We start from the raw sequence: 24,104 nt of genomic DNA, 5'->3' as shown, positions 1-24,104 counted from the left end.
GAAGCGTCCACCTCCAAGACAAATGGTAGGGCAGGGTCCGGATGGCGGAGTATAAGTGCGGCTGTAAAAAGCCCCTTCAAAGTCTTAAATGCAGATTGCGCTTCAGGAGACCATTGGAATCGTTGGGCTTGTCTTGTCAATTGGGTGATGGGGGAATTATAGCGGAGAATCCCTTGATAAATTTCCTATAGAAATTTGCAAATCCGATAAAGCCTTGCACCCCTTTTTGTCTGTGGGAGCTGGCCAGTCCAAAATGGCAGAGACCTTTTGGGGGTCCATTTTGATGCCGTCTGGGGATAGAATGAGGCCCAGGAACTGGATACTTTGGCACTCGAACTCACACTTTTCGAGTTTCGCGTATAGGCCGTGCTGCCTGAGTCGGGCCAGAACATTTCAGACATGTCCCCGATGAGCCTCTAAGGAAGAAGAAAAAAAATCAAAATATCATGTAGATATACTATAACAAATAAGTCTAAATAGTCCCGGAAGACATTGTTGATAAAATGCTGGAACGTTGCTGGGGCGTTGCAAAGTCCGAAAGGCATCACTAAACATTCAAAATGTCCAAATCGGATACGAAAAGCCGTCTTCCATTCACCACCTTCACGAATGCGTACCAAGTTATATGCCCCACGTAAGTCCAGCTTCGTGAAGATGATGGCAGAACGGAGTCTCTGAAACAACTCTGGCACCAGAGGTAAAGGGTAGCGATTTTTAATCGTTATTTTGTTGAGATCCCGGTAATCCACACACGGGCGAAGGGAATGGTCTTTTTTCTCAACAAAGAAAATTCCCGCCCCGGCTGGGGATGTGGAAGGACGGATAAACCCCTTTCTTAGACTGTCATCGATGTAGTCTTTCAGGACGGTAAGTTCAGGTTCAGTTAAAGGGAAGATTCACCCGAATGGAATTTCAGCCCCTGGGAGGAGCTCGATGGGACAATCATAAGGCCTGTGTGGCGGGAAAGTTTCTGCACCCTTCTTACTAAATACGTCAGCAAAGTCTCGGTAAGGTGCAGGGATAGCAGAGCAAATTTCAGCATCCGAGTCCATACACAGTAGAGGAGAAGGTGGTTTGGCAAAGCAGTGTTGCAGACAGTAGCCGGAGAGGAACTCAATCTTCCCTGAATCCCAATGAATGCAGGGATTATGCGCCTGGAGCCAAGGCATGCCCAAAATGATGGGGAACAAAGGTGAGGCTATGGCATCCAGACGCAGCAGTTCTTTGTGAGTACCAGAAATGGTGGCAGGCAACGACACAGTCTCTTGGGTAACAGGACCAGATTTAATACATGACCCATCCGCCAGATGAACTGTAAGTCCAAGAGATTTAGGTTGCAAAGGGACCTTATGTTGAAGAGCAAAAGTCAAGTCAATAAAGCAACTGCAGGCCCCTGAATCCACAATAGCAGGTACGTGGATGACTCTCTTCGGAAGTTGCAGTGAAAGCTGGATAGCCAGATGAGCAGATTTGTGGGGCAGCAAAGACAAGCTGGCAGCAGAGAAGGTCAGGCATCTGCGAACTTTGGCTGGACAGGACCTTACATAGTGGCCACCCTTCCCACAGTACAGACACAGGTGATTTACTTGGCGGTGCTGGTGTTCTTCTGAAGAAAGAGAGGGGCGAGGCATGCCGAGCTGTGCTGAATTCCGTGGACTGGGTGCTTGTAGCAACATCTCTGAAGACTGGAGCTGTCCTGCTGACCTTTCGGCCCTGCGTTCTCTCAGACGTCTGTCAATCTGGATGGTTAAATTGATCAAAGTCTCTAAGGAATCTGGTACTCCCACACGGGCAAGTTCATCCTTTAGGGGTTCAGACAACCCTAGCCGAAATTGGTAACAGAGAGCAGCATTATTCCATTCAACATCTGCGCTCCAGCTTCTAAAGTCTGTTACATAGTCCTCAGCAGCCCTGTGGCCCTGCTGGAGCGCATGTAGGGCAGACTCGGCCATGGCAGAGGGGATCCTCATAAAGACGAAAGTAAAGTACACAGGCGTTATGGAAAGTCCTGAACTTGGTGCGGTCGCCTGAGAACCTTTCCGGAGTGGGTACCCGGGGTTCAGATGGCTGCATTATTACAGCAGGTGCAGTGAGAATTTCCATTGAAGCAGATGAGGCGGAAGCTGGCATGGGAGAAGAGAATACACGGATCCGTTCCTCAAGCTGGCTGTAACCTTCCTGCAGATTCTTGACTGTCTGAGTGAGTGCTGAGAGGTGGTGGCACAGCTGATCCACCGGGGAGGTTGCTCGAACAGGCTCGGACATGGCTGCTTTGTACTATCACGTACCTGGTAGAAGAGCCTGAATAGCCGAGCAAGGCTTCCCTTACACCTCTGACTGGGGACCTCTGATAGTGGGAACAGAAGGCGCCAAGGTACAGGGTCGCACGAGTGCCAAGAGTCTTAAACTGGTAGCTGGACGACAGTCCTGGAAGGGCTGAAGAAGACAGAGGCAGACTTCAGCAGGAAGACCGACAGGCAGGCAGCTGGTGCGGATGGCAGTAATGAAGAAGCAAGGTCAGGCAGGCTGGGTCATACATGGCTAGGATAATCGGATGCAGGGTGCAGGCAGGATCGTAGTCAGGAGGCAAGCCAAGGTCAAAAACCGGATAAGCAAACAGGAGCCAAGGAGAAGACAGGAGGATGGTCACAGGACAAGCCGGGGTCGGTGCAGGTGGAGATCAAGGGATGGTCAAGACAAGCCGGATTGGTAACAGGGATCAAGATACAGGTTTTCAGGAAACAGGATGCACAGAGCTGAAGAGGAAGCAGCACTGGGACTAGGTACTGGCTGTGCCTAAAAAGACTCACTGGTGCCAGCGTCGCTCACGTGTGCGTACAAGCATCGACGCGCACACGGGTGCGCAACGGCTTCTGTTTGCGTGCCAGTTTGCTCATGCGCACTTCTATGCGCCAAGGCCCGATTCCTATGGGCAACAGGAATGCGTGTATTCCTGTGCTCCAAAGCTCTTGTAGGGAGGCGGATCTCTCTGCTGGTATGCGCATCCTGACACCAGGTTAGGATATGGTTTACCTCTCCCTGGGCTGCCTGACTTCTGGTGCGCCTTTGGTGATTGATATAAGCCACTGCTGTGGCATTGCGATTGAATCCTGACAGGAGAATTCCACAACCTGAATGTCCAGGCCTTTAGGGCTAGGTGCGCTGCCCGAATCTCTAGAATGTTGATGGGCAAGGTCCTTTCGGTTCTGAACCATTTCCCTTGGACAGACGCCTCTTCCAGCACTGCTCTCCAACCCAAAAGGCTAGCATCTGTTGTTACCACCATCCATGTAACTGGTAAGAAGGATTTCCCCTTCTGCAGATTCTCGGATATCCTCCACCAACTGAGGCTCTGGCGTACGTTTGGCGACAAACGCATTGGAAAATCTAGTGCTTGGACTTTCTTGTTCCAGGCAGACAGGATACTGTTTTGCAGCAGTCTCAAATGAAACTGAGCATAGGGAACTGCTTCGAATTAAGCCACCATCTTCCCCAACAACCTCATACAAAGGACCCTTCTTCGCCCTGACCACCTGAACCAGCTCCTTTATGGCCCTGATCTTTGCTTGGGGTAAAAACACCTTCTTCTGGGCTGTATCTTTACCCAGACCCAAGTACTCTAATATTCTTACTGGCTTTAAAGAAGATTTGTCTGGGTTGAGAACCCAACCTAGGTATTCCAGGTAGTTGACTGTGGTGACCATGCTTTGGTCAAAGCGGGCTACCGACCAGTCTATCAAGAGCAGGTCGTCTAGGTATGCTATTATCGTTATACCTTGAGTCCTTAATCTGGCCAGACACTCGAGGTGCAGTAGCTACACCGAAAGGCAAAGCTACAAACTGAAAATGAAGTTTTTCTACTTCGAAACACAGTTATTTCTGGTAAGCGGGGAAAATAGGTACATGCAGGTATGCATCCTTGATGTTGATTGATGCCAGAAGTTCTCCTCTTTGTAGGATGGAGACTACTGATCGGATTGATTCCATGCGAAAAGAGCGGATATTCAGGAACCGGTTTAGATCTTTGAGATCTAGAATAGGTCCGACATTTCCATTTGGTTTTGGCACAGTGAAAAGGTTTGAATAAAACCCCAACCCCTGCTTTCCATGAGGACCACTATGATCATTTTTTGCGACAAAAGTCGGTCTAACGCTTGAAAGAGAGACTTCTTTTTCTATGGATCTTTGGGGACATTTGACCTGAGGAAATGAGGAGACGGGAGTTCTCGGAACTCTAGTTTGTAACCTAGAGCTATTGTGGAGACCACCCATCTGTCTCGAAATTCCTCCTGCCAAACCCTTGAGAACTGCAGAAGTCTTCCCCCCCAACTCGAACGAGCGGGGGCACCCCTTCATAAAGGGGCTTTAGCGTTCTGTCTTGTAGGTTTCCTCCCCCAGGACTTCTTTTGTCCCTGAGGTTTACCCTGAGGTTTACCTCTTGAACCTGGCGGTGGAGGCCGTCGCAACTGCCTGGAGGCTGATGCCCTCGGCACTGGAGAAAAAGCCCATTTAAATGAGGGATGTTTACTCTTTTTCTTAAAGTGGATGTAAACCAAAGTCATCCTTTCTAAACTACTGCCATGGGGGTTATCTATAAGGATATACATGCCTCCTGCATGTATCTTTACCTGTCAGATGTCTCCCCTCTGTCTGTTATTAGACCCGAAAAACTGCATATTCTGTGGGTGGGTCTGTTGTCTGGAGCTCGGTGGGTGGAGTCCTGATGTCAGTAGACTCCCCGCCCACCTCTACACTTCTTGTCAATATGCATTTTCTCCTGTTTATTTCTAACACTTCAGCATGCCAAATCATGCTGAGGTGTGGAACAGCCAATCCTTGCAGAGCTGCTGAAGAAAGGAGTGGGGAAGGGAATTAAAAAATAATGCATGTGTCTTAGGCTGTCACTCACAGCAAGGGGGAGTATATGACAAAGTTTTTCTCAGTTTGTCAAGATTTTTCTCACTGAACAATAAAAGAGGATTGCTCAGAGATCGATTAACTCTGTGTGGCAAGACTGGGCTCAAATGATAGGAAATCTTATACTCTACAGTATGATACCAAAAAAGAAAAAATGTCGGGTTTACATCCACTTTAACTGGCAAAAGGGTACTTTTCCCACTTGATATCTTTTGGATATATTTGTCCAAATCATCCCCAAATAGCTTTTGACTGCGGAAAGGAAAACCAGCCAGAAGCTTTTTGCATGGCGCTTCGGCTGACCAACTTTTCAACCATAAGATTCTATGCATATGTACCAACCCAAGCGTAAGGCGGGAGGTTTGAAGAATAGAATCTCTGATTGCATCAATTGCAAAACACAAAGCCGCTGGCAGCTCGGCTAAATCCTGGGCGATCCCACTCAGAATACATAAGCTTTTCCAGCAATGAATGGACAGGAAAGGCACGCAAAGCCTGAGGAGGTTTTAGTGAACCCAAACAAGAAGTGGGCTTTTCAACTGACTTAAGAGTAGCTTAAATGTGGAGCGGACCATTTCAGTAAGAGAATGCACCAGCAATTTCTCAGTTTGTGAAGCTGAAGAAGGTCCTTCCCCACTTGATCCCTCGGAAGAGGAGTCATCAGTCTCTTCACGGTCCCCTGAGGGGGATTCATCTTCCCTCTCCCACTGTTCCTCTGTTTGAGGATCCTGGGTAGTAGAAGGGGACCTAATGCATTTTCTTCCACTCTGTGAAGATGCGATTAAAGCCGTTAATCTTTCCTCCAATCCAATCACGGCCGAGGAAAAAAAACTCTTCAGTAATATAGACAGGGGCTGAACTGTCGGAAGCAATTGCAACCCCTGATGACCTCGATGGTTCACTCCCTACGCCTTTCAGGGAGGGTGGTGTTGCAGAGGGAGGGTCCTTAGAGCCTGAGCGCGACCCCTTTGTGCCCTTGTCTTTTGAGGTATTTGTACCTCTCCCTCTAGTCATAGTGCCAAGCACAAATGCAGAGGTACTACCAAAAAAATGCACCCACTGCTGAGCAAATAGTCCAGCAACTGCCACTGCTATTAATGCTCAGCCTGATGCTAAATAAATGTGCACTCGGAATGCCTGTGTCACCAACACTCACATACCCCAGTCTGCTCTGTGTCCCTCTGTCAGCTGAATGCATCTGAAAAAAGGTGCACTTTATAGCAGACACAGCCCTGTGTTTGTGAACGTCTGAGGCACGTCAACGCCGTGCTAAGCCCCACCCCCTTTCTCCGACTTCCCACCACTCTCCTCCCACACTTTTTTTAAAAAAAAGATTGTTTTCCCGCGCGAGCAGGCTCCGATCCGACCGGATCGCATGTGGAGGGGGGCTGGGGTGGAAGACGGGAGGAGAGTTTGATGGACGGAGAACCACCGTAATGGCGGTGGCAGCGGGAGCGGCGCGGCATACCGCTGCCTGGCCAATGCTCCTGCTTCCTGGAGAGAAGAGGTACCTCTGTCCAGGTGGGGGACATTTGAAAGAAAAAAAACCCCTTCCCACGTCTTACCTGGGGCTTGGGCTGGAGGAAGCGTGCAGCTTGTATGGACACAGAGCGAGACTGACAAGCATGGAACAGGTACGTGCTCTTGACAGCCCTCGGTGGCGACTTTAGGCAAGACAACATTTAAGAAAACCCACAAGAATTAGAAAAATTCTTTAGGAATCCCCCTTATCTTATCCAGCTGCAGAGTTCTGTGGTAAAACCAGACAGACCCAATCTTCACCACTCACGGTGGGCTCCGTTTAAAAAACCTTCAGGGACCGGGGCCCCTTTTTATCGGGGGTTCCACACCCCTAGACCTGTAAAGCACCCCGCCAGGAAATATGGCTGAATAAACCAAAACACTGGATCCCGGGGTCCAGCTCTCTAAAAAGAGAAGCCTTACAGGCAAAACCTTGTTTCTGCCACCACGAGGCCCGGGTACCATTCAATTTGTCCTGAAAAGACACTTTGAATGGATCCAGTTGCATGGCTTGCCGCAGCAAAGATTTCTCCAGCGGAGCTCAGCACAGCACATCTTTACTTGTGACCAACACCTAAGTCACTGGCGAAAAAACTGAGGTACTCCCGGTAAGGGGAGGGGTTATATGGGGAGTTGAACTTCCTGTCTAGGGAGTGCCAGTGTCCATCACCTGAAGGTGCCATATAACCCATACAGTAATTACTGTGGCCCTGTGTCCCGTGATGTACGATAAACAAATACTACATACATAAAGTAACAAAGCTGTCCTGTGCATATAATATATCTGCTAGAATGATGCTCAGGACAGCTGTAACAAGTATAGACATGGCCGCCAATAAAAATCATGAGGCACCATCCAGCCTGACAGGGCCTCAGATACCCCCAACATTGAAACCCCTCTACATCTTATATACATCCAGCACTCCTAACTCCGCCCAACCACACACATACACACACCAGGTTTCCCCCCATTGTTATCCTGTAACTACCTCCACACCCCCTGGATTCTCAACCCCAAATACCTCCCCAGCACTATGGCCCCTCTACACCCTAGATATCCCCCAGCACTCTGACCCCTCTACACCCCACATATCCCCCCCAGCACTCTGACCCCTCTACACCCCAGATATCACCCCAGCACTCTGACCCCTCTACACCCCAGATATCCCCCAAGCACTCTGACCCCTCTACACCCTAGATATCCCCCCCAGCACTGTGACCCCTCTACACCCCAGATATCCCCCAGCACTCTGACCACTCTACACCCTAGATATCCCCCCAGCACTGTGACCCCTCTACACCCCAGATATCCCCCCCCAGCACTCTGACCCCTCTACAATCCAGATATTCCCCCAGCACTCTGACCCCTCTACACCCCAGATATCCCCCCAGCACTCTGACCCCTCTACAGCCCAGATATCCCCCCCAGCACTCTAACCCCTCTACACCCCAGATATCCCCCCAGCACTCTGACCCCTCTACACCCCAGATATCCCCCCAGCACTCTGATCCCTCTCTGCACTCTAAATATTCCCCCGAGCACTCTGATCCTTCCCAGCACTGTTGCGATATACCAGATACCCTTTGTATTATGACCCCACTACATCCCCGATACCCCCCCTACACTGTGGCCTCCCTATATCCCTAAAACCCCTAGCACTATAGCCACCCAAGATACCCCAAGCATTGCTACCCCCTATACACCCCAGATCCCCCCTCAGCATTGTTTTCCACCATACACCCTTGATATCCCCCAGCACCATTACTCCATCCACTTTTCCAGTGGAGACTTTTTCAGTGGAACTTTTGGCTATGTGCCCACCTCCAGCACTGTGACAAGGACTCACCTATACCAATCAAGTCATGCAGGCAGAAGGAAGGGCAGAGGTGGGAACATCCCTCTGGGCATTTCAAGCCCTTTGGTGCAAACAGTGCTGGACAGCTGGGCTCACCATGACACCATCCACAATTATTGTATAAACTCATTATAAACAACATTATTTTTCAAAATTTTCAGTCTTTTTACGTTTATATCGCAAAAAATAAAAACCGCAGGAGGTGATCAAATACCACCAAAAGAAATCTCTATTTGTGGGAAAAAAAGGACACAAATGTTGTTTGGGTACATCATTGCATGACCGTGCAATTACCAGTTAAAACAGCGCAGTGTCATATTGTAAAATGTGCTCTGGTCAGGATAGGGATAAAATCTTCCTGGGCTGAAGTGGTTAAGGATAGCAATCAGATGAAGCCATTTATTATCACATGATTTTTTGGATCCTTTTTGAATCAGAATGATAACAGAAATCACCCGAATGGCCCTGATAAAAAGTTTACATACCCTGGACTGTTTGGCCTTGGTACAGATACAGAAGGTGGCATACACACTGGTTAAAATGGCAATTAACCCTTTCTCTGCCAGGCCCTGTGCGACATTTTGTACACTCAGGTGGCCAGACCATTTTTGCAATTTTTCTCTTTGCTTTATTTTTTTTTCACTTATAGCTTTCAGAGTTTGTCAAAGACCCCCCCCCCCCACCATATATTTTCTGAAAGCAGATGATCAGTAGAATAAAAAGAAGGTGCTACTGATTTTTTAGACCCAGCAGTATTTGCACAAATGTTTATCAAACCAATATATTTGCAAAAAATACACTAAACCATTATTAGCAGATAAAAACACAGTAAATTTTACAAAATTCCTACTAAATATAAAAGCTTAACCAGTATTGAGTTAATAAATAACAAATGTGTAATTTTTAAATTGCGCCTTTTTGCAAAATGGTGAAAATTGAACAGACGCAAAAGTGTAAATATTCAAATTTCTCGAAAAACCTGAAGGTTTTCATTTTTCCCTTACAGCTTTCAGAATTTGTGAAAGACCCCAAAACCATATATTTTCTGAAGGCGCATGATCTCTAGAATAAAATGAAGGTGCTACAGATTTTTTAGACCCAGCGGTATTTGCGCAAATGTTTACCAAACCAATATATTCGTGTCAGGGCTGGGCTCAGCCCTTCCTTCTCTGAGCTGGCCGCTCAGCTGTCGGCTAGTTGCCAGCTCCTATCTTTCCACAGTGACTCACCTGTTGATGATCTCCTGCTCGTCAGTCCTGCCTACTTAAGCCATCCAGCCCAGATGATCTCTGCCTTCGCCTTGGTCAACATCACAGACACTATCTCCTGCGTTCCTGTTAAAGACTTGCTTGGGTGACATTCCTTCTGGCTCCAGATACTGCCTGCTGTTCCACTATGCTGTTCCCTGGCTTCCTGACTTTCTGGCTTGTCTGACAATCCGTTCCGGTTACTCGAACTTTGGCTATGTTTTGACTACATTTGTTCTATTTACTTTTATTATTAATCAAGTGTGATTTAACTGTACTTCTGTCTCATATGATTCATGGTGCCTGACAATTTGCAAAAAAATACACTAAAACCATTAATAGCAGAAAAAAAACACAGCTAATTTTACAAAATTCCTGCTAAATCCCTACTAAATATAAAAGCTTAACCTGTATTGAGTTAATAAATAACAAATACTTGTAAATTTTAAATTGTGCCTTTTTGAGAAATAGTGAAAATCGGAGGTATGCAAACGTTTTAGAAAATCTGGAGGTGTTCCTTTTTCACTTACAGCTTTCAGAATTTATCAAAGACCCCCAAACCATACATTTTCTGAAAGCACATGGCCAGTAGAATAAAAAGAAGTTGCTACTGATTTTTAAGGCAGCACAATATTTGTGCGATTGTTAATCAAAACAATATTTTTGCTAAAAATACACTAAAATCATTAATAGTGCACATAAACACAACATAACTTACAAAATTCCTGCTAAATTGCTACTAAAGCCTCGTTCACATATGGCATACTAAAGTGTATGGCCATGGGGGGCCATGTTTACCCGCACAGGGATGCACAGTTCCATTTATGTCAATTGGGATGCAATGGCAGCACAGGCATAGCTGCTGTTCCCAATCTGATATCCGTGTGGGTGTGGGTACATGACCCCAAATGCAGACAGTGTGAGCTCAAGGACATGCATGCAGACCTACATGGATGTAAAATTAGGAGTAACGGCTCTGTTCATGCAGGTGCTACATCCCAAATGACATCAATGGGACTGCCTGCACAGAGATGCACGGAACATCTGTGCATCCCTGTAAAGGTACGCTGTGTATGCCCTGTGTGAACAAGGCCTTAGGCCCCTTTCACACAAGCACACTGATCGGATCTGCCTGTTCGTTTTTGAAGCGGGCCCAATTGGACCACCCATTGTTCTCTATTGAGAGGCTGATCTAAATGGACATGTGTCTGTTTACACCCGCCTGCATCCAAGTCCAGTCCTCTAAAAATGGAGGGATGGGGATCCCATTCCCCATCTATCTAGCAGATTGGATCAGATGGTATCCGATGGAAATAGACCGGCAGTCCGTTTCCATTCGACCGCCCCATAGAGAATAGCGAGCTTTGTCCGTGTCTGCTCTGCATCAGTGGAGAGGACGCGGACCTGTCATCCGCCTGCTCAGCGGGGATCAGCAGACAGATCCCCCACTGAGCAGGTAAATCTGCTTGACAGACTCCACTCCATGTGAAAGGGGTCTTACCAGGAGCGGCTGGTCCATTAGGGTTGCTGGGGTGCTGCCCCCCTTCAGGGTCCTAGATACATTTGCATACTTTTTTTTTGTTAAGCCACATGATTAGAGCCCGAGGCTCTAATTGGCATGAAAAAGGTTGGGCTCGGGGAGCAGAGCATCGTACCCCAAACCCACCCACTTGTGATGATAGCGAATTAATATTCACTATTGTCTTCTGGCTTCTCCTCCTGGCCAATCAGGACAGATAGGGGTGGTCGGGAGGAGAAGCTGAGGAAGCCGTGGTGGAGCCAGTGCGGTGGGGTGGGGGGGACCGTCACGGTGGAGGGGTGAGTGTGGGTGGACCTGGGTGGAACTATGTTTATGTTTTAAAAAAAAAAGTATTATTATTTTTACTTTTTTGGGGTGGGGGGTCTTTGGTGAGATATCAGAGGTCTAAACAGACCCCCATATCTCTATTTCTGAGACAGAGAAAGGGACTGAAGATAGTCCCTTTCTCTATAGCGCTTTACTTGAATGAATGAGGAATCTGTATAGAGATTCCATTCATTCAGAAAATGACACAGTCTGATACATTGTAACACTCGCGGTTACAATGATCAGCTGTCAGTGGATATAGCAGCGATCGCTGCCTATATCCATTGTACAGGGGAAAGGTTGGTACACGCATGTTTACTAAGCTCCCCTAAGCACCAACTTCACCCCCACCCACACCGCTCCCTGCCATGGTCTCCAAGCTGACAGATCGCCGGAGATCCATGCAGGGAGAAGCTGCAGAAGCAGGGGAGGGAAGGAAAGATGCCGGCCATGGATAGGGGGTGTGGGGGAAGTTGGGGGGGTGATCTGACCAGCAGGGGGGGACACATCTGGATGCCCCTCAAGCCCCATGCAGCACCTGAAGCCAACAGGAGCGGCAGAGGGATGCCCGCTAATGATGGTGGCTGCGGGGATCCGGTTTGTGGGGCAGTCGGATTGGGTAGAGGGGGGGTTCAGTGCTGGGGGGGGGGGAGAAGGGGTTTGAAGGGGATAGGAGAGGGGGGGGGCAGTTTAAGATGAAAGGAAGCGGCGGCATGGGGGGGTTCACATTATGGGTTAATAAAGCTGATCAGCGGGTTGTAATTCGCTGATCAGAGTTATAGAATTGTTCAGCAAAGTCTGACTTGGGCCACTTGCAGGCACTTCTGTAGCTCCGTACGGCGTATAGGCTTGGCAGTGAAAGGGTTAAAAGGTTAATTTCCAACATTTATGGCTTTTTAACATCACAATTAGCGTCTGTGTATAAATAGTCAATGAGTTTGTTAGCTCTCACATGGATGCACTAAGCAGGCTAGACACTAAGCCATGAGGCGGTAGAAAAGAACAGTCAAAAGAGCTGCGTAACAAGGTAATGAAACGTTACAAAGATGGAAAAGGATATAAAAAGATATCCAAAGCCTTTAATATGCCAGTCAGTACTGTTTAATCACTTATTAAGAAGTGGAAAATTAGGAGCTCTTGATACCAAGCAAAGGTCAGGTAGACCAAGAAAGATTGCAGCCACTGGCGGAAGAATTGCTCAGGATACAAAGAAAAACCTACAGATAACCGCAGGAGAAATACAGGCTGCTCTCCAAAAAGACGATGTGGTTGTTTTTATAAGAAGCACAATTCAACAATACTTGAACAAAAAGAGCTGCATGGTTGAGCTGCCAGAAGGAAGCCTTTACTACATCAATGCCACAAAAAAGCAAAAACAATGTGTTGTTGGCCATATTGTAACCAGGCTTTTTTGTGGAACATATACAATAAAGGCTTCTTTCTGGGAACTTGACCATGCAGCTCTTTTTTGTTCAAGTATTATCGTATTGTGCTCCTTAACCAATTCAGCCCCGGAAGATTTTACCCCCTTCCTAACCAGAGCACTTTATGCGATTCGGCACTGCGTCGCTTTAACTGACAATTGTGCGGTCGTGCGATGTTGCACCCAAACAAAATGGACGTCCTTTTTTTCCCCACAAATAGAGCTTTCTTTTGGTGATATTTGATCACCTCTGCGGTTTTTATTTTTTGCGCTATAAACAAAAAAAAAGCGACAATTTTGAAAAAAAAAAAAAAACACAATATTTTTTACTTTTTGCTATAATAGATCTCCCCCAAAATATATAAAAAAACTATTTTTTTCTCAGTTTAGGCCGAAATGTGTTCTTCTACATATTTTTGGTAAAAAAAAACAAAATCGCAATAAGCATATATTGATTGGATTGCGCAAAAGTTATAGCATCTACAAAATAGGGGATAGATTTATGGCATTTTTATTATTATTTTTTTTTTTTACTAGTAATGGCGGCGATCTGCGATTTTTAATCGGGACTGCGACATTATGGCAGACACATCAATTTTGACACATTTTTGGGACCATTGGTATTTATACAGCGATCAGTGCTATAAAAATGCATTGACTACTGTAAAAATGTCACTGGCAGGCAAGGGGTTAACACTAGGGGGAGATCAAGGGGTTGTGTTCCCTAGTGTGTGTTCTAACTGAAGGGGGAAGGGGACGGTGTAGGGGAGATGACAGATTGCTGTTCATACTATGTATGAACAGACGATCTGTCTCTTCTCCCCTCAGAGAACCGGAAACTGTGTTTACACACACAGATCCCGGTTCTCGGTGTGCCACGAGCGATCGCGGGAGCTCGGCGGTGATGGCGACTGCCTGGCACCTGCATCGGCTCAGTGGGCGAGCAGGGGGCGCAAGCACGTGCCCCTACTGGCCATATGGCAAAGTGCCGTTACATAATGTCGTTTTGCCCAGCCGTGCCATTCTGCCACGGTACAACTGCGGCGGCTGGTCGGCAAGTGGTTAAAAACAAAACAACCACACCATCTTTTTCCAGAGCAGCCTGTATTTCTCCTGAGGTTACCTGTGGGTTTTTCTTTGTATTCCGAAAAGCTCCTGCGTCAGTTGTGGCTGAAATCTTTCTTGATCTACCTGACCTTGGCTTTGTAGCAGGAGATCCCCACATTTTCCACTTTTTATTAAGTGATTGAACAGTACTGACTTGCATATTCAATGTTTTGGATATCTTTTTATATCCTTTTCCATCTTTGTAAAGTTTTATTAGCTTGTTACGCAGGTCTTTTGACTGTTCTTTTATACCTCCTCATGGTTCAGTGTCTAGCCGGCTTAGTGCATCCATGTGAGAGCTAACAAACTCATTGACTATTTATACACAGACACTAATGTGATTTAAAAAGCCACAAATGTGGGAAATTAACCTTTAATTGCCATTTCAACCTGTGTGTGCCACCTTCTCTGTTTTTATCAGGGCCATTTGGTTGATTTCTGTTATCATGATTTAAAAAGGATCCAAAAAAACTATGTGATAATAAATGGCTTCATGCTATCCTTAAAAAGACAGTTTTTTATGCATGATCAGTCATATTTTCAATATTAATGCCAAAATTTCACAATTTCTGCCAGGGTATGTATGCAAACTTTTGAGCACAACGATTATATATATATATATATATATATATATATATATATATATACACTGTGTTTACCGGCGTATAACACGCACTTTTTTCCCCTTAAAATCAGGGGAAAATCGTGGGTGCGTGTTATACGCCGATCCCCACTATTTTGTGATCTATCGGAGCGATCGCCGCCGACATTCACATAGCGTGTAATTTTAAATATGGCGCCGCGGAGTTCGGAGGGACTCGGCCGCTCTGAACGAGCGCCGCCGAGAACACAGTGACTGGGCGGAGCCGAGATACACATAGCTGAGGGTTCTCGGCTCTTCTCTGCGCCGTTCACAGTCACGCCCAGTCCCGCCATTGGACCTGTGTTATGTCCATCATAGGGACTGGGCGTGACTGTAAACGGCGCCGAGAAGAGCCGAGAACCCTCGGCTATGTGTATCTCGGCTCTGCCCAGTCACTGTGTTCTCGGCGGCGCTCGTTCAGCTCCGCCGAGTCCCTCCGAACTCCGCAGCGCCATATTTAAAACTACACACTAAACTTGTGTATGCCGGCGGCGATCATGTAATGTACACTGGGGGCAAGGCTGCACTGGGGCAAGGCTGCACTGGGGCAAGGCTGCACTGGGGCAAAGCTGCACTGGGGCAAAGCTGCACTGACAATTCTGCACTGGGGCAAAGCTGCACTAGACAGTGGGGCAAGGCTGCACTGACAAGGCTGCAGATGGACACGATAACGCTGCATTGATGGGCATTTAAATGTAAGTTTTTTTTCCTTAAACTTCCCTCCTAAAAGTTTTTTTCCTTAAAATACCCTCCTAAACTTGGGGTGCGTGTTATACGCCGGCGCGTGTTATACGCCGATAAATACGGAATACGGTGTATATATATATCTCCCTTCTCACAGTATTTGGGTATTTTCTTATGCTTGTGCTATCAGGCATTGTATTCTTATATTAGGTCATCACCTGTTTTTTTTTTTTCTGACATCTTGTTACCAGGTGGAGGCTGTACTTCATCACGTGCCATCTTCGGGCATATAGTCCTTCAAGCAGCACTTGAGCTACAGGTAGTCCCCAGTTTTTTCTATACTGTTTTGCTGAGTTAGTGGTTGTTTGCTGTTGCCTACCTAGACTGCCTTTGGATGTCCTGAAGGTGAAAGGCTTCCTGTGTCCCTCAATAAATCAGAAAGAAAATAGTATGTTTGTACTCACCTTAAAATTCTTTCCTTTTAGTTCATTGAGGGACACACCCGTCTGTTTATGATCATGCTTTTGGTACTGGTTGCTATAAACCAAGGCATGCTGGTAGTAGGAGAGGATTATCTTGGGCTGGCCTTTTATTTTATTTGTTTGCCTGTGTCCAGTCCTCCTTTAGGAGGCAGTATAACCCAAAAGTGAAAAACTTCCCGTGTCCCTTAGTGTGGGGGTCCCTAACCACAAGGCCAAGGACCGGTGCCAGTTTGTTGTCTGTTTGCAGCAAACCCCCCCCCGCATCATTGCTGTTCCGCCCACAGAGTTGGGCCATGAAGGCTGCACTGTCAGAGGTGCAGCGAGCAAGCAGAGAGATGGCATCATCCTTCACCACCCACCCCGCATGACCGCTGTTTCGCCCTCACTCTAGGCTAGGACAAAACCCAGCAACTGCCCATGTGTCGATTTCCCTGCTCGGATGTTGTAGTGCTGAGGAGAGGCTGCGAGAAGAGGATGTAAGTCTTTCACTACAGAAAAAAAAACCTTACAAATTGCCTTAAAATTATTTTCGTGACGTATTTTTTGGTGGCAGGCTACAATGGGAAGCTTATTTTGGTGGCAAGGTAATGGGAAGCTGCATCTGGTGGCAGGCCACAACACTGGGAAGCTGCATCTGGTAACTGGCCGCAACACTGGGAAGCTGTATCTGGCGACTGGTCGAAACAGTGACAATCCGTATCTGGTGGCAGGCTACGGTGGCAAGTGACAATCCGCATCTGGTGGCAGGCGATGGTGGCAAGTGACACACTCAGGGCTCTCACTGATTCTGCATTATGGCGAGTTGAACTATTTTATATTACAATGTAAGAAATAGAAATAATGCGCTTCAATCATCTTAACACCATATTAACCATGGTGTTGTGCCGATTGAAGCGTTAACACCAGCCATTGCCCTGACAAAATTGGGTGCGGAATCGCCATCCCTGTCCTTGGCAAAAATTTTCTTCCACAAAACTAGTCCCTGGTGCCAAAGGTTGGGGACAGCTGTCTTAGCGAACTCCAAAAAAAAAAAGATTTTATGGTGAGTACAAAATTCCTGTTTTTTTGTTTACTTTATGAAGCTTGTGCATCACATGGCAAGTCATGCAGGTGTCTTTATATGTACTCTATCGTTATACCATACACTGTTAAATGCTGAACTTACTGTGAGTTTCTTGTTCTGATGTATTCTTGATAGAAGGGTTCTGTGTGTCAGGCCTAAAACCACTCGAAGATACATCCGCCATTGTCCAGTCTAAGATTTAAAACAAAACACTTACTGGAAAATGATCTAATTTCTTATTAGATTCTTGATTTTTAGATGTCATATGGCAAGCATTGCGACCCTTTCCAATCACACCTGCTGAAAATGGGCCATTAAAGAAAACCTGTAGCAAGGCTACTATTTCTCAGATCTGCTGAAAATACTGGGTCTGTGGCTATCATGCTGATCCAGTGGCTTTAATAATTCCTATGTCACTGACACTATGTCACTGATATATTTTTAGATATTTTTACTGCTTTTCTTGATCAGTCTGCTTTTTTTCTGGAAAGTGTGTGAAAATATTGAAGCCAGAGTCTTCCAGGTAAGTAGCATTTAAAGAAGGAGACTGAAGTTGATTATGGCAGGTCATAAGAGTCAATGCACAAGGTCCCTGGCTGATCTGAGATCTATAGCATTGGGTATAGGAGGGATGGTTAACGAGAGGGGGAAGGGTTCTCAAAAACTTGCTCAAAGTAAAGCGATCCATTTAGGGTACATTCACAGCACTGTGCTAAGCTAATGCAAGGAAAACACAGTGGTACAATGTTGTGTCATCCCCAACATACCTGCACTGCTGTGCACCGCTACCTGCAGTAATTCACTAGCAAAAATGCTGTGTGCAGAATTTTGGTATATTGTGGTGAATTGGGCAATCCATTCGCATGAATAGGCTGCATTTATGCAATGCATTTTAAAGGATAAGTTCACCTTTAAAAAAAATAATAATAATAATTGCACCTTTTTGCAGGTAAAAAAATGTGCATTAATTTATTTTTTTTTAATTGGAAGTCTGTATAGCATTGCACCCGTGACTAGCAGATTGCGGGTGCAATGCAGAACTCTTGCAGACTGTCAGTGTAAGCTGTCTGCTCGTACATTACCCTACAAGGCACAAGCAGGCAGTTGCACACGGTCAAGAAGCATCAATTAACCACCTAGAGCACTCAAACAGCACCCTGGTGTCGGTACCTGTTCTCCCATTCACAGAACTTTGAATGAACAAACGCAGCCAGGTGGGCGTCGCCTCCGCACAGCCTCGTCTTCTTTCAATTGTGACAGCAGTCGCGGGGATTAGAGCCTCGGCCTGTCATAGGGGGGACCCGGGGGAGCGGTGGATGGCGGCAGAAGCAGCAGTAACATGTTACACCCAGAATACGGGTGTAACATCTTATAAAAGGTGAACTTATCCTTTAATGAGCATCGGTAAAACGATTTGTCTATAAACACCCACATGTCACATTAATGAAACAACAACTCTGGCCCTAGCCAAAACAGAATTGTAGGCGAACAGCATGTGTAAAAGGTTTGCAATTGAAGCCACTTTTGCAATACAGGCACCCCTGCCAGTTAGCACAGCCAGTCACTGACCTCACTTTCCTCCCCTACTGCTAACAGAAACCTATATTGAGAAATATACTGTATGTAGGCTGCCAATCTTTTGTAAATGCTAATTTTCTGACTGTGACTAGCTTTAGTACTACCAAACTCACTGAGCTGAAACAAGAAAAGTCAGAATCAAGTTTGAACACCTAATCTACAAAATTTGTTCCAGGTCACCGATTCAGAATGTACAGAAGCAACTGAAAAAGAATACCAGGCAAACAGCATTTTCAGGACAGGTCACCAATGGACCCCACATATTTCTCTCAGTACAGGTCTCTTAAAAGTATACCTTTCCTGTGCCTTGAGAAAGGGGAAACCACCCCAAAACATGCTGCCCAGTAATGGACGCTTTGACCTGGAAGTCGTAGCTCCCAACTGTCCCTCATTTGAAAGGACTATCCCTCTTGGTGAATCAAACAACTTTGTCTGTTTTTCTTCCTGAGTTGTCCCAATTATTTGATCTCTATAAATACATTTATTATTCAACTTTAAAAATAGGATTTTTTAAAACAGCTTACCTGTAAAATCCTTTTCTTTCGAAGGACATCACGGGACACAGAGCCACAGTAATTACTGATGGGTTATATAGGTATCACTGGTGATTGGACACTGGCACACCCTATCAGAAAGTTCAACCCCCTATATAATCCCTCCCCTTGCAGGGATACCTCAGTTTTGTAGCCAAGCAATATAGTGTATTAGAAGAGGGGTGGGACCTCTGTGTCCCGTGATGTCCTTCGAAAGAAAAGGATTTTACAGGTAAGCTGTTTTAAAAAATCCTATTTTCTTTCTCGAACATCACGGGACACAGAGCCACAGTAATTACTGATGGGATGTCCCAGAGCAATGCTGTCTGAGGGGGGGGAACCACGACCAAGTAGGGTGCAATCAGACCTGAGGACCCTGTACTGCTGCCCGCAGCACACTACGCCCAAAGGCGATATCCTCATGCCTTCTCACATCCACCTGATAGAATCTGGTGAATGTATGGATTGAAGACCAGGTTGCGGCCTTACAGATTTGAGCCATAGAGGCCTGGTGATGCACTGCCCAAGAAGCACCAATAGCCCTTGTGGAATGTGCCCTGATCTGAAACGGAAGGATCTTCTGTTTCAAACCGTAAGCCTGAATAATCAACTGACTGACTGGCTTTTGATGCTGCCTGTCCTCTATTGGGACCGTCTGGACCGTCTGGCAGCACAAACAAAACATCCGTTTTGCGAATCTGAGCAGTTGCCTCGAGATAGGCCTTGACTGCTCTTACTACATCCAACGAATGTCTCTCTTCTGGAGAACAGGGATCTGGAAAAAAGGAAGGCAGAACAATGTCTTGATTTAAATGAAAATCAGAAACCACTTTTGGTACAAAACTAGGATGAGGGTGCAGTACCACTCTATCCTTGTGTACAATCAAATAAGGCTCCTTAGAGGAAAGGGCTGCTAATTTTGATACTCTTCTAGCAGAAGAAATGGGCACCAGAAAATTAACTTCCTTGTCAACAAGACCAAAGGAATCTGACTTATTGGTTCAAAAGGCTGTTTCTGTAACACAGCCAGGACCAAGTTCAAGTCCCAGGGGTTTAGGGGCGCTTTAGCCGGAGGATTAAGACGCATCACCCCCTGCATAAAGTTTCGGACCAAAGAATGCGAAGCAAGTGGCCGTTGAAATAATACTGATAAAGCCGAGACCTGGCCCTTGATGGTACTCAAGGCCAGCTTCATCTCTAATCCTAATTGTAGAAAATCAAGAATTCTACCTATGACATATTTTCTAGGATGCCAACCCCTGGTTTCACACCAGGAAACATAAGCTTTCCAGACTCTATGATAAATCATTCTGGAAGCTGGCTTCCTTGCATTGATCAAGGTGGATATGACAGGACCTGAAAGCCCACGACTCCTCAGAACGTGGGTCTCAATAGCCAAACCGTCAAATTTAGCATTTGTAAGGCAGGATGGAACACTGGACCTTGAGATAACAGGTCTGGACGTACCGGTAGGGTCCACGGGGAACCCACCGTCATCCTTACTATTTCTGCATACCAAGTCCTGGGCCAAGCGGGGGCGACCAGAAGTACTGACTTCCTTTCCTGCCTGATCCTGCAAAGGAGTCGTGGCAGTAGCAGAATAGGCGGGAATGCATAAATCAGTGAGAACCGATGCCACGGAATCACCAATGCATGTCTTTTTGTTGAACCGGGATGCAAAGAGATCTACATCTGGGACCCCCATCTTTGGCATATATTTCAAAAGACGTCGGGATGTAGAGACCATTCCCCTGGAAGTAGCTGCTGGTGACTTAGATAGTCTGCCTGCCAGTTCTCTATCCCTGGAATGAAAACTGCCGATATGCATGGCACATGCATCTCCGCCCAGACTAAGATCTGGTTCACCTCCTTTTGAGCAGCTCAGCTCCGGGTGCCTCCCTGATGATTGACATAAGCCACTGCTGTGGCATTGTCGGACTGGATCCTGACCGGGCAACCTTGTAGCCTGATAGTCCAGGCTTTTAGGGCCAGGTATACCGCCCGGATCTCCAGAATGTTGATGGGTAAGGTCCTCTCGGTCTTGGACCATAGCCCCTGAATCGCAGACTGTTCCAGAACTGCTCCCCAACCTGACAGACTGGCATCTGTTGTTACCACCGTCCAGGTAACCGGTAGAAAGGATTTCCCCTTCTGCAGGTTTTCGGGTATGAGCCACCAATTGAGGCTCTGACGCACCGCATGCGACAGGTGCATCGGAAAGTCTAATGCCTGAACCTTCTTGTTCTAGGTCGACAGAATACTGTGTTGCAGCATTCTTGAATGGAACTGAGCATAGGGAACTGCTTCGAATGAAGACACCATCTTCCCTAGTAGTCTCATACAAAGGCGGACAGAAGGATCTTTCTTGGTCCTGACTGCCAGAATCAGCTCTCTTAGAGCAGTGATCTTTGCCTGCGGTAGAAATATTTTCTCCTGGCTTGTATCTATGATCAGACCTAAATACTCCAGTCTTCTTACTGGTTTTAGGAAAGATTTTTCTAGGTTGAGGATCCAACCCAGGTGTTCCAGATACCTGACTGTGGTACTCAAATTTCCATTCAAGGAAGCTACCGACCGGTCTATTAGTAGCAGGTCGTCTAGGTATGCTATGACAGCTATACCCTGGGCCCTTAACCTGGCCAGAGGAAGGGGCCAAGACCTTTGTGAACACCCGAGGTGCAGTGGCTATCCCAAAAGACAGAGCCACAAACTGGAAATGGCGCCCTCCTATATCAGAAACTTCTGATGAGCAGGAAAAATGGGCACATGCAGATATGCATCTCTGATGTCTATCGATGCCAGAAATTCTCCTCCCTGCAGGGTGGAGACTACTGTCCGAATTGATTCCATGTGGAAAGACTGAATCCTTAGGAACTGGTTCAGATCCCTTAAATCCAGAATGGGTCTGACATCCGCATTTGGTTTTTGGACCGTAAAAAGGTTGGAATAGAAGCCCAATCCCTGGTCCTTTGCGGGAACCATCATAATGGCCTCCTGCGACAAAAGTCGATCTAACGCTAGAAAGAGCGACTGCTTCTTCTCTGGGTCTCTGGGGACACTTGATCTGAGGAACCGAGGAGAGGGAAATTCCTGAAACTCCAGCTTGTACCCTAAGGTTACCGTGGAGATTACCCATCTGTCCTGGAAGTCCTCCTGCCAGAGCTCTGAGAACTGTCGCAGTCTTCCCCCCACTCGAGCGAGCGGGGGCGCCCCTTCATGAAGAGGTCTTAGTGTTTTGCCTAGTAGGCTTCTTCCCCCAGGACTTCTTTTGTTCCTGGGGTTGACTCTTGCTTCTGAACCCAGACAGAGGAGGCCGTCGAGACTGCCTGGAGGCTGAAGCCCCTGGCGCTGGGGAAAGAGTCCGTTTGAAAGAGGGACGCTTACTCTTCTTCTTGACAGGTAAGAGAGTACTTTTCCCACCAGAGATTTTCTTGATATAGTCATCCAAGTCATCTCCAAACAACCTTGCACCACGAAACGGAAACCCAGCCAGCAGTTTCTTACATGGTGCTTCGGCTGACAAATTTTTCAACCATAGGATTCTACGTATATGCACCAACCCCAGTGAAATACGAGAGGTTTGCACGATAGAATCTCTGATGGCATCAACAACATAACATAAGGCCGCAGGAAGGTTAGCCAACCCCTGGGCCTGCTGTTCAGGTAAAACTTTGATGACCTGTTTCACATGGTCTCTTAAGTATTGACAGACTCCAATCGCTGCTACTGCAGGTTGAGCCACTGAACCTGCTAAGGAAAAAACATCCTTCAATAGGGATTCCATCTTTTTATCTACAGGATCCCTGAGCATCTGAGCATTGTCTACAGGACAAGTCAGACTATTATTTACGGAGGAAATGGCAGCATCAATGGTCGGTATTCCCCACATTTTAACAAACTTTTCTTCCTTTGGATAAAGTGTTGAAAACTTTTTGGCAGAAAAAAACGTTTGTCTGGGTGATCCCACTCAGAATAAATGAGCTTTTCAAGTAAGTTATGAACAGGAAAAGCATGTGCTGTATGAGGAGGCTTCAGTGACCCCAAAGAAGAAGAGGGTTCTTTAACTGATTCAGATACGGGCAACTTAAATGTGGAACGGACCAATCCAGTAAGGATCTGCACTAAGACTTTCTCCTCTTGGGAAGTCGCAGAGGGTCCCTCTCCACCTGATTCCTCCGAAGAGGAATCGTCCGTCCCATCCCGATCCTCTGAAAGGGATTCCTCTCCTTTATCCCAGAGTTCCTCTTCCTGAGGGTCTTGGGAAACAGAAGAAGGCCTAGTGCGTTTTCTTCCACTGAGTGAAGATGTAATCATGGCCATTAATCTCTCCTCTAAACCACTAATGGTTGAGGAAAAAACCTCCTGTGTAATGTATACAGGGGTTGAAGTGCCGGAGGCAAGTATAGTCCCTGACCCCAATGGCTCCCCCTGGCTAGCCGTCCCTGGCCCCTCGGGGGGGAGGATGCTGCAGAAAGGGGGTCCTCAGAACCCGACCGAGATCCTCTAGTGTCTCTGGTTCTTGGGGTGTTTGAACCTCTTCTACCCATAGTGCAAAGCAACAAGGTGGAGGTATCACAAATGAACACTGACTGCTGAGCGATGTAGTCCGGCTAAAAGCCCTGCTACCCAATGCCCAGTCTGGTGTTACCTTAGTAAATGCTGCCTAGGAGAATGCCTGTGTCCCACCTTACATGCGACCTGTCAGCTCTGTGTCCCTCCGAAGGCTGTGTGCACCTGTACAGAGTGCTTTAATAGCCTGCAGCTGGCCTGAGTGGGAGTCTAAGCACCTGTGCTGACGTCCCGCCCCCCCCTCTACCGCCCCCCCGCTCGAAATTCGAAAAAACGAGCGCTTCCCGCGTTGGCCGACCCTCCGGAAATAATATGTAGGAAGGCTGGGGGAGGGGGAGGAAGGAGAGAGGCTGGTAGTGATGGTGCCCGCCTGTAATGGCGGCGGTGTTCCAGCGGTGTATAACCACTTTTCAGACCTCTGTGTCCTCCCCCTGCCTGGAGGGAACATCCCTGATGAGAAATCCCCCCATCCATCCTACCTGGAACCGGCCGGAGATGCTGTGCAGCATAAGAACACTGAGCCGACATCAGCATGACAAGGTATGTGCTCTTGGCAGCCCCCGGTGGTCACAATAGGCATAGCATGCATTTACTTTAAAGGAGAAAACCTACTAGAATTGAAACATTCTGTGGAA

General features: G+C 46.9%; 1 protein-coding gene across 4 annotated transcripts in view; it reads right to left on the bottom strand.

Annotated features, from left to right (window-relative positions):
- ICA1L (islet cell autoantigen 1 like) overlaps positions 1 to 24,104 on the bottom strand; it is a 194,056-nt gene that overhangs the window by 24,450 nt on the left and 145,502 nt on the right. For all 4 annotated transcript variants that reach the window (XM_073633283.1, XM_073633282.1, XM_073633281.1 and 1 more), the window contains exon 12: positions 16,892 to 16,981. In XM_073633283.1, coding sequence (XP_073489384.1) covers positions 16,892 to 16,981 — 90 coding nt within the window. The remainder of the gene's footprint in view (positions 1 to 16,891; positions 16,982 to 24,104) is intronic.

Source organism: Aquarana catesbeiana, linkage group LG06, assembly GCF_042186555.1.
Source record: "Aquarana catesbeiana isolate 2022-GZ linkage group LG06, ASM4218655v1, whole genome shotgun sequence".
NCBI classification, from domain to species: domain Eukaryota; kingdom Metazoa; phylum Chordata; class Amphibia; order Anura; family Ranidae; genus Aquarana; species Aquarana catesbeiana.
This window is presented reverse-complemented; position numbering and strand designations above follow the sequence as displayed.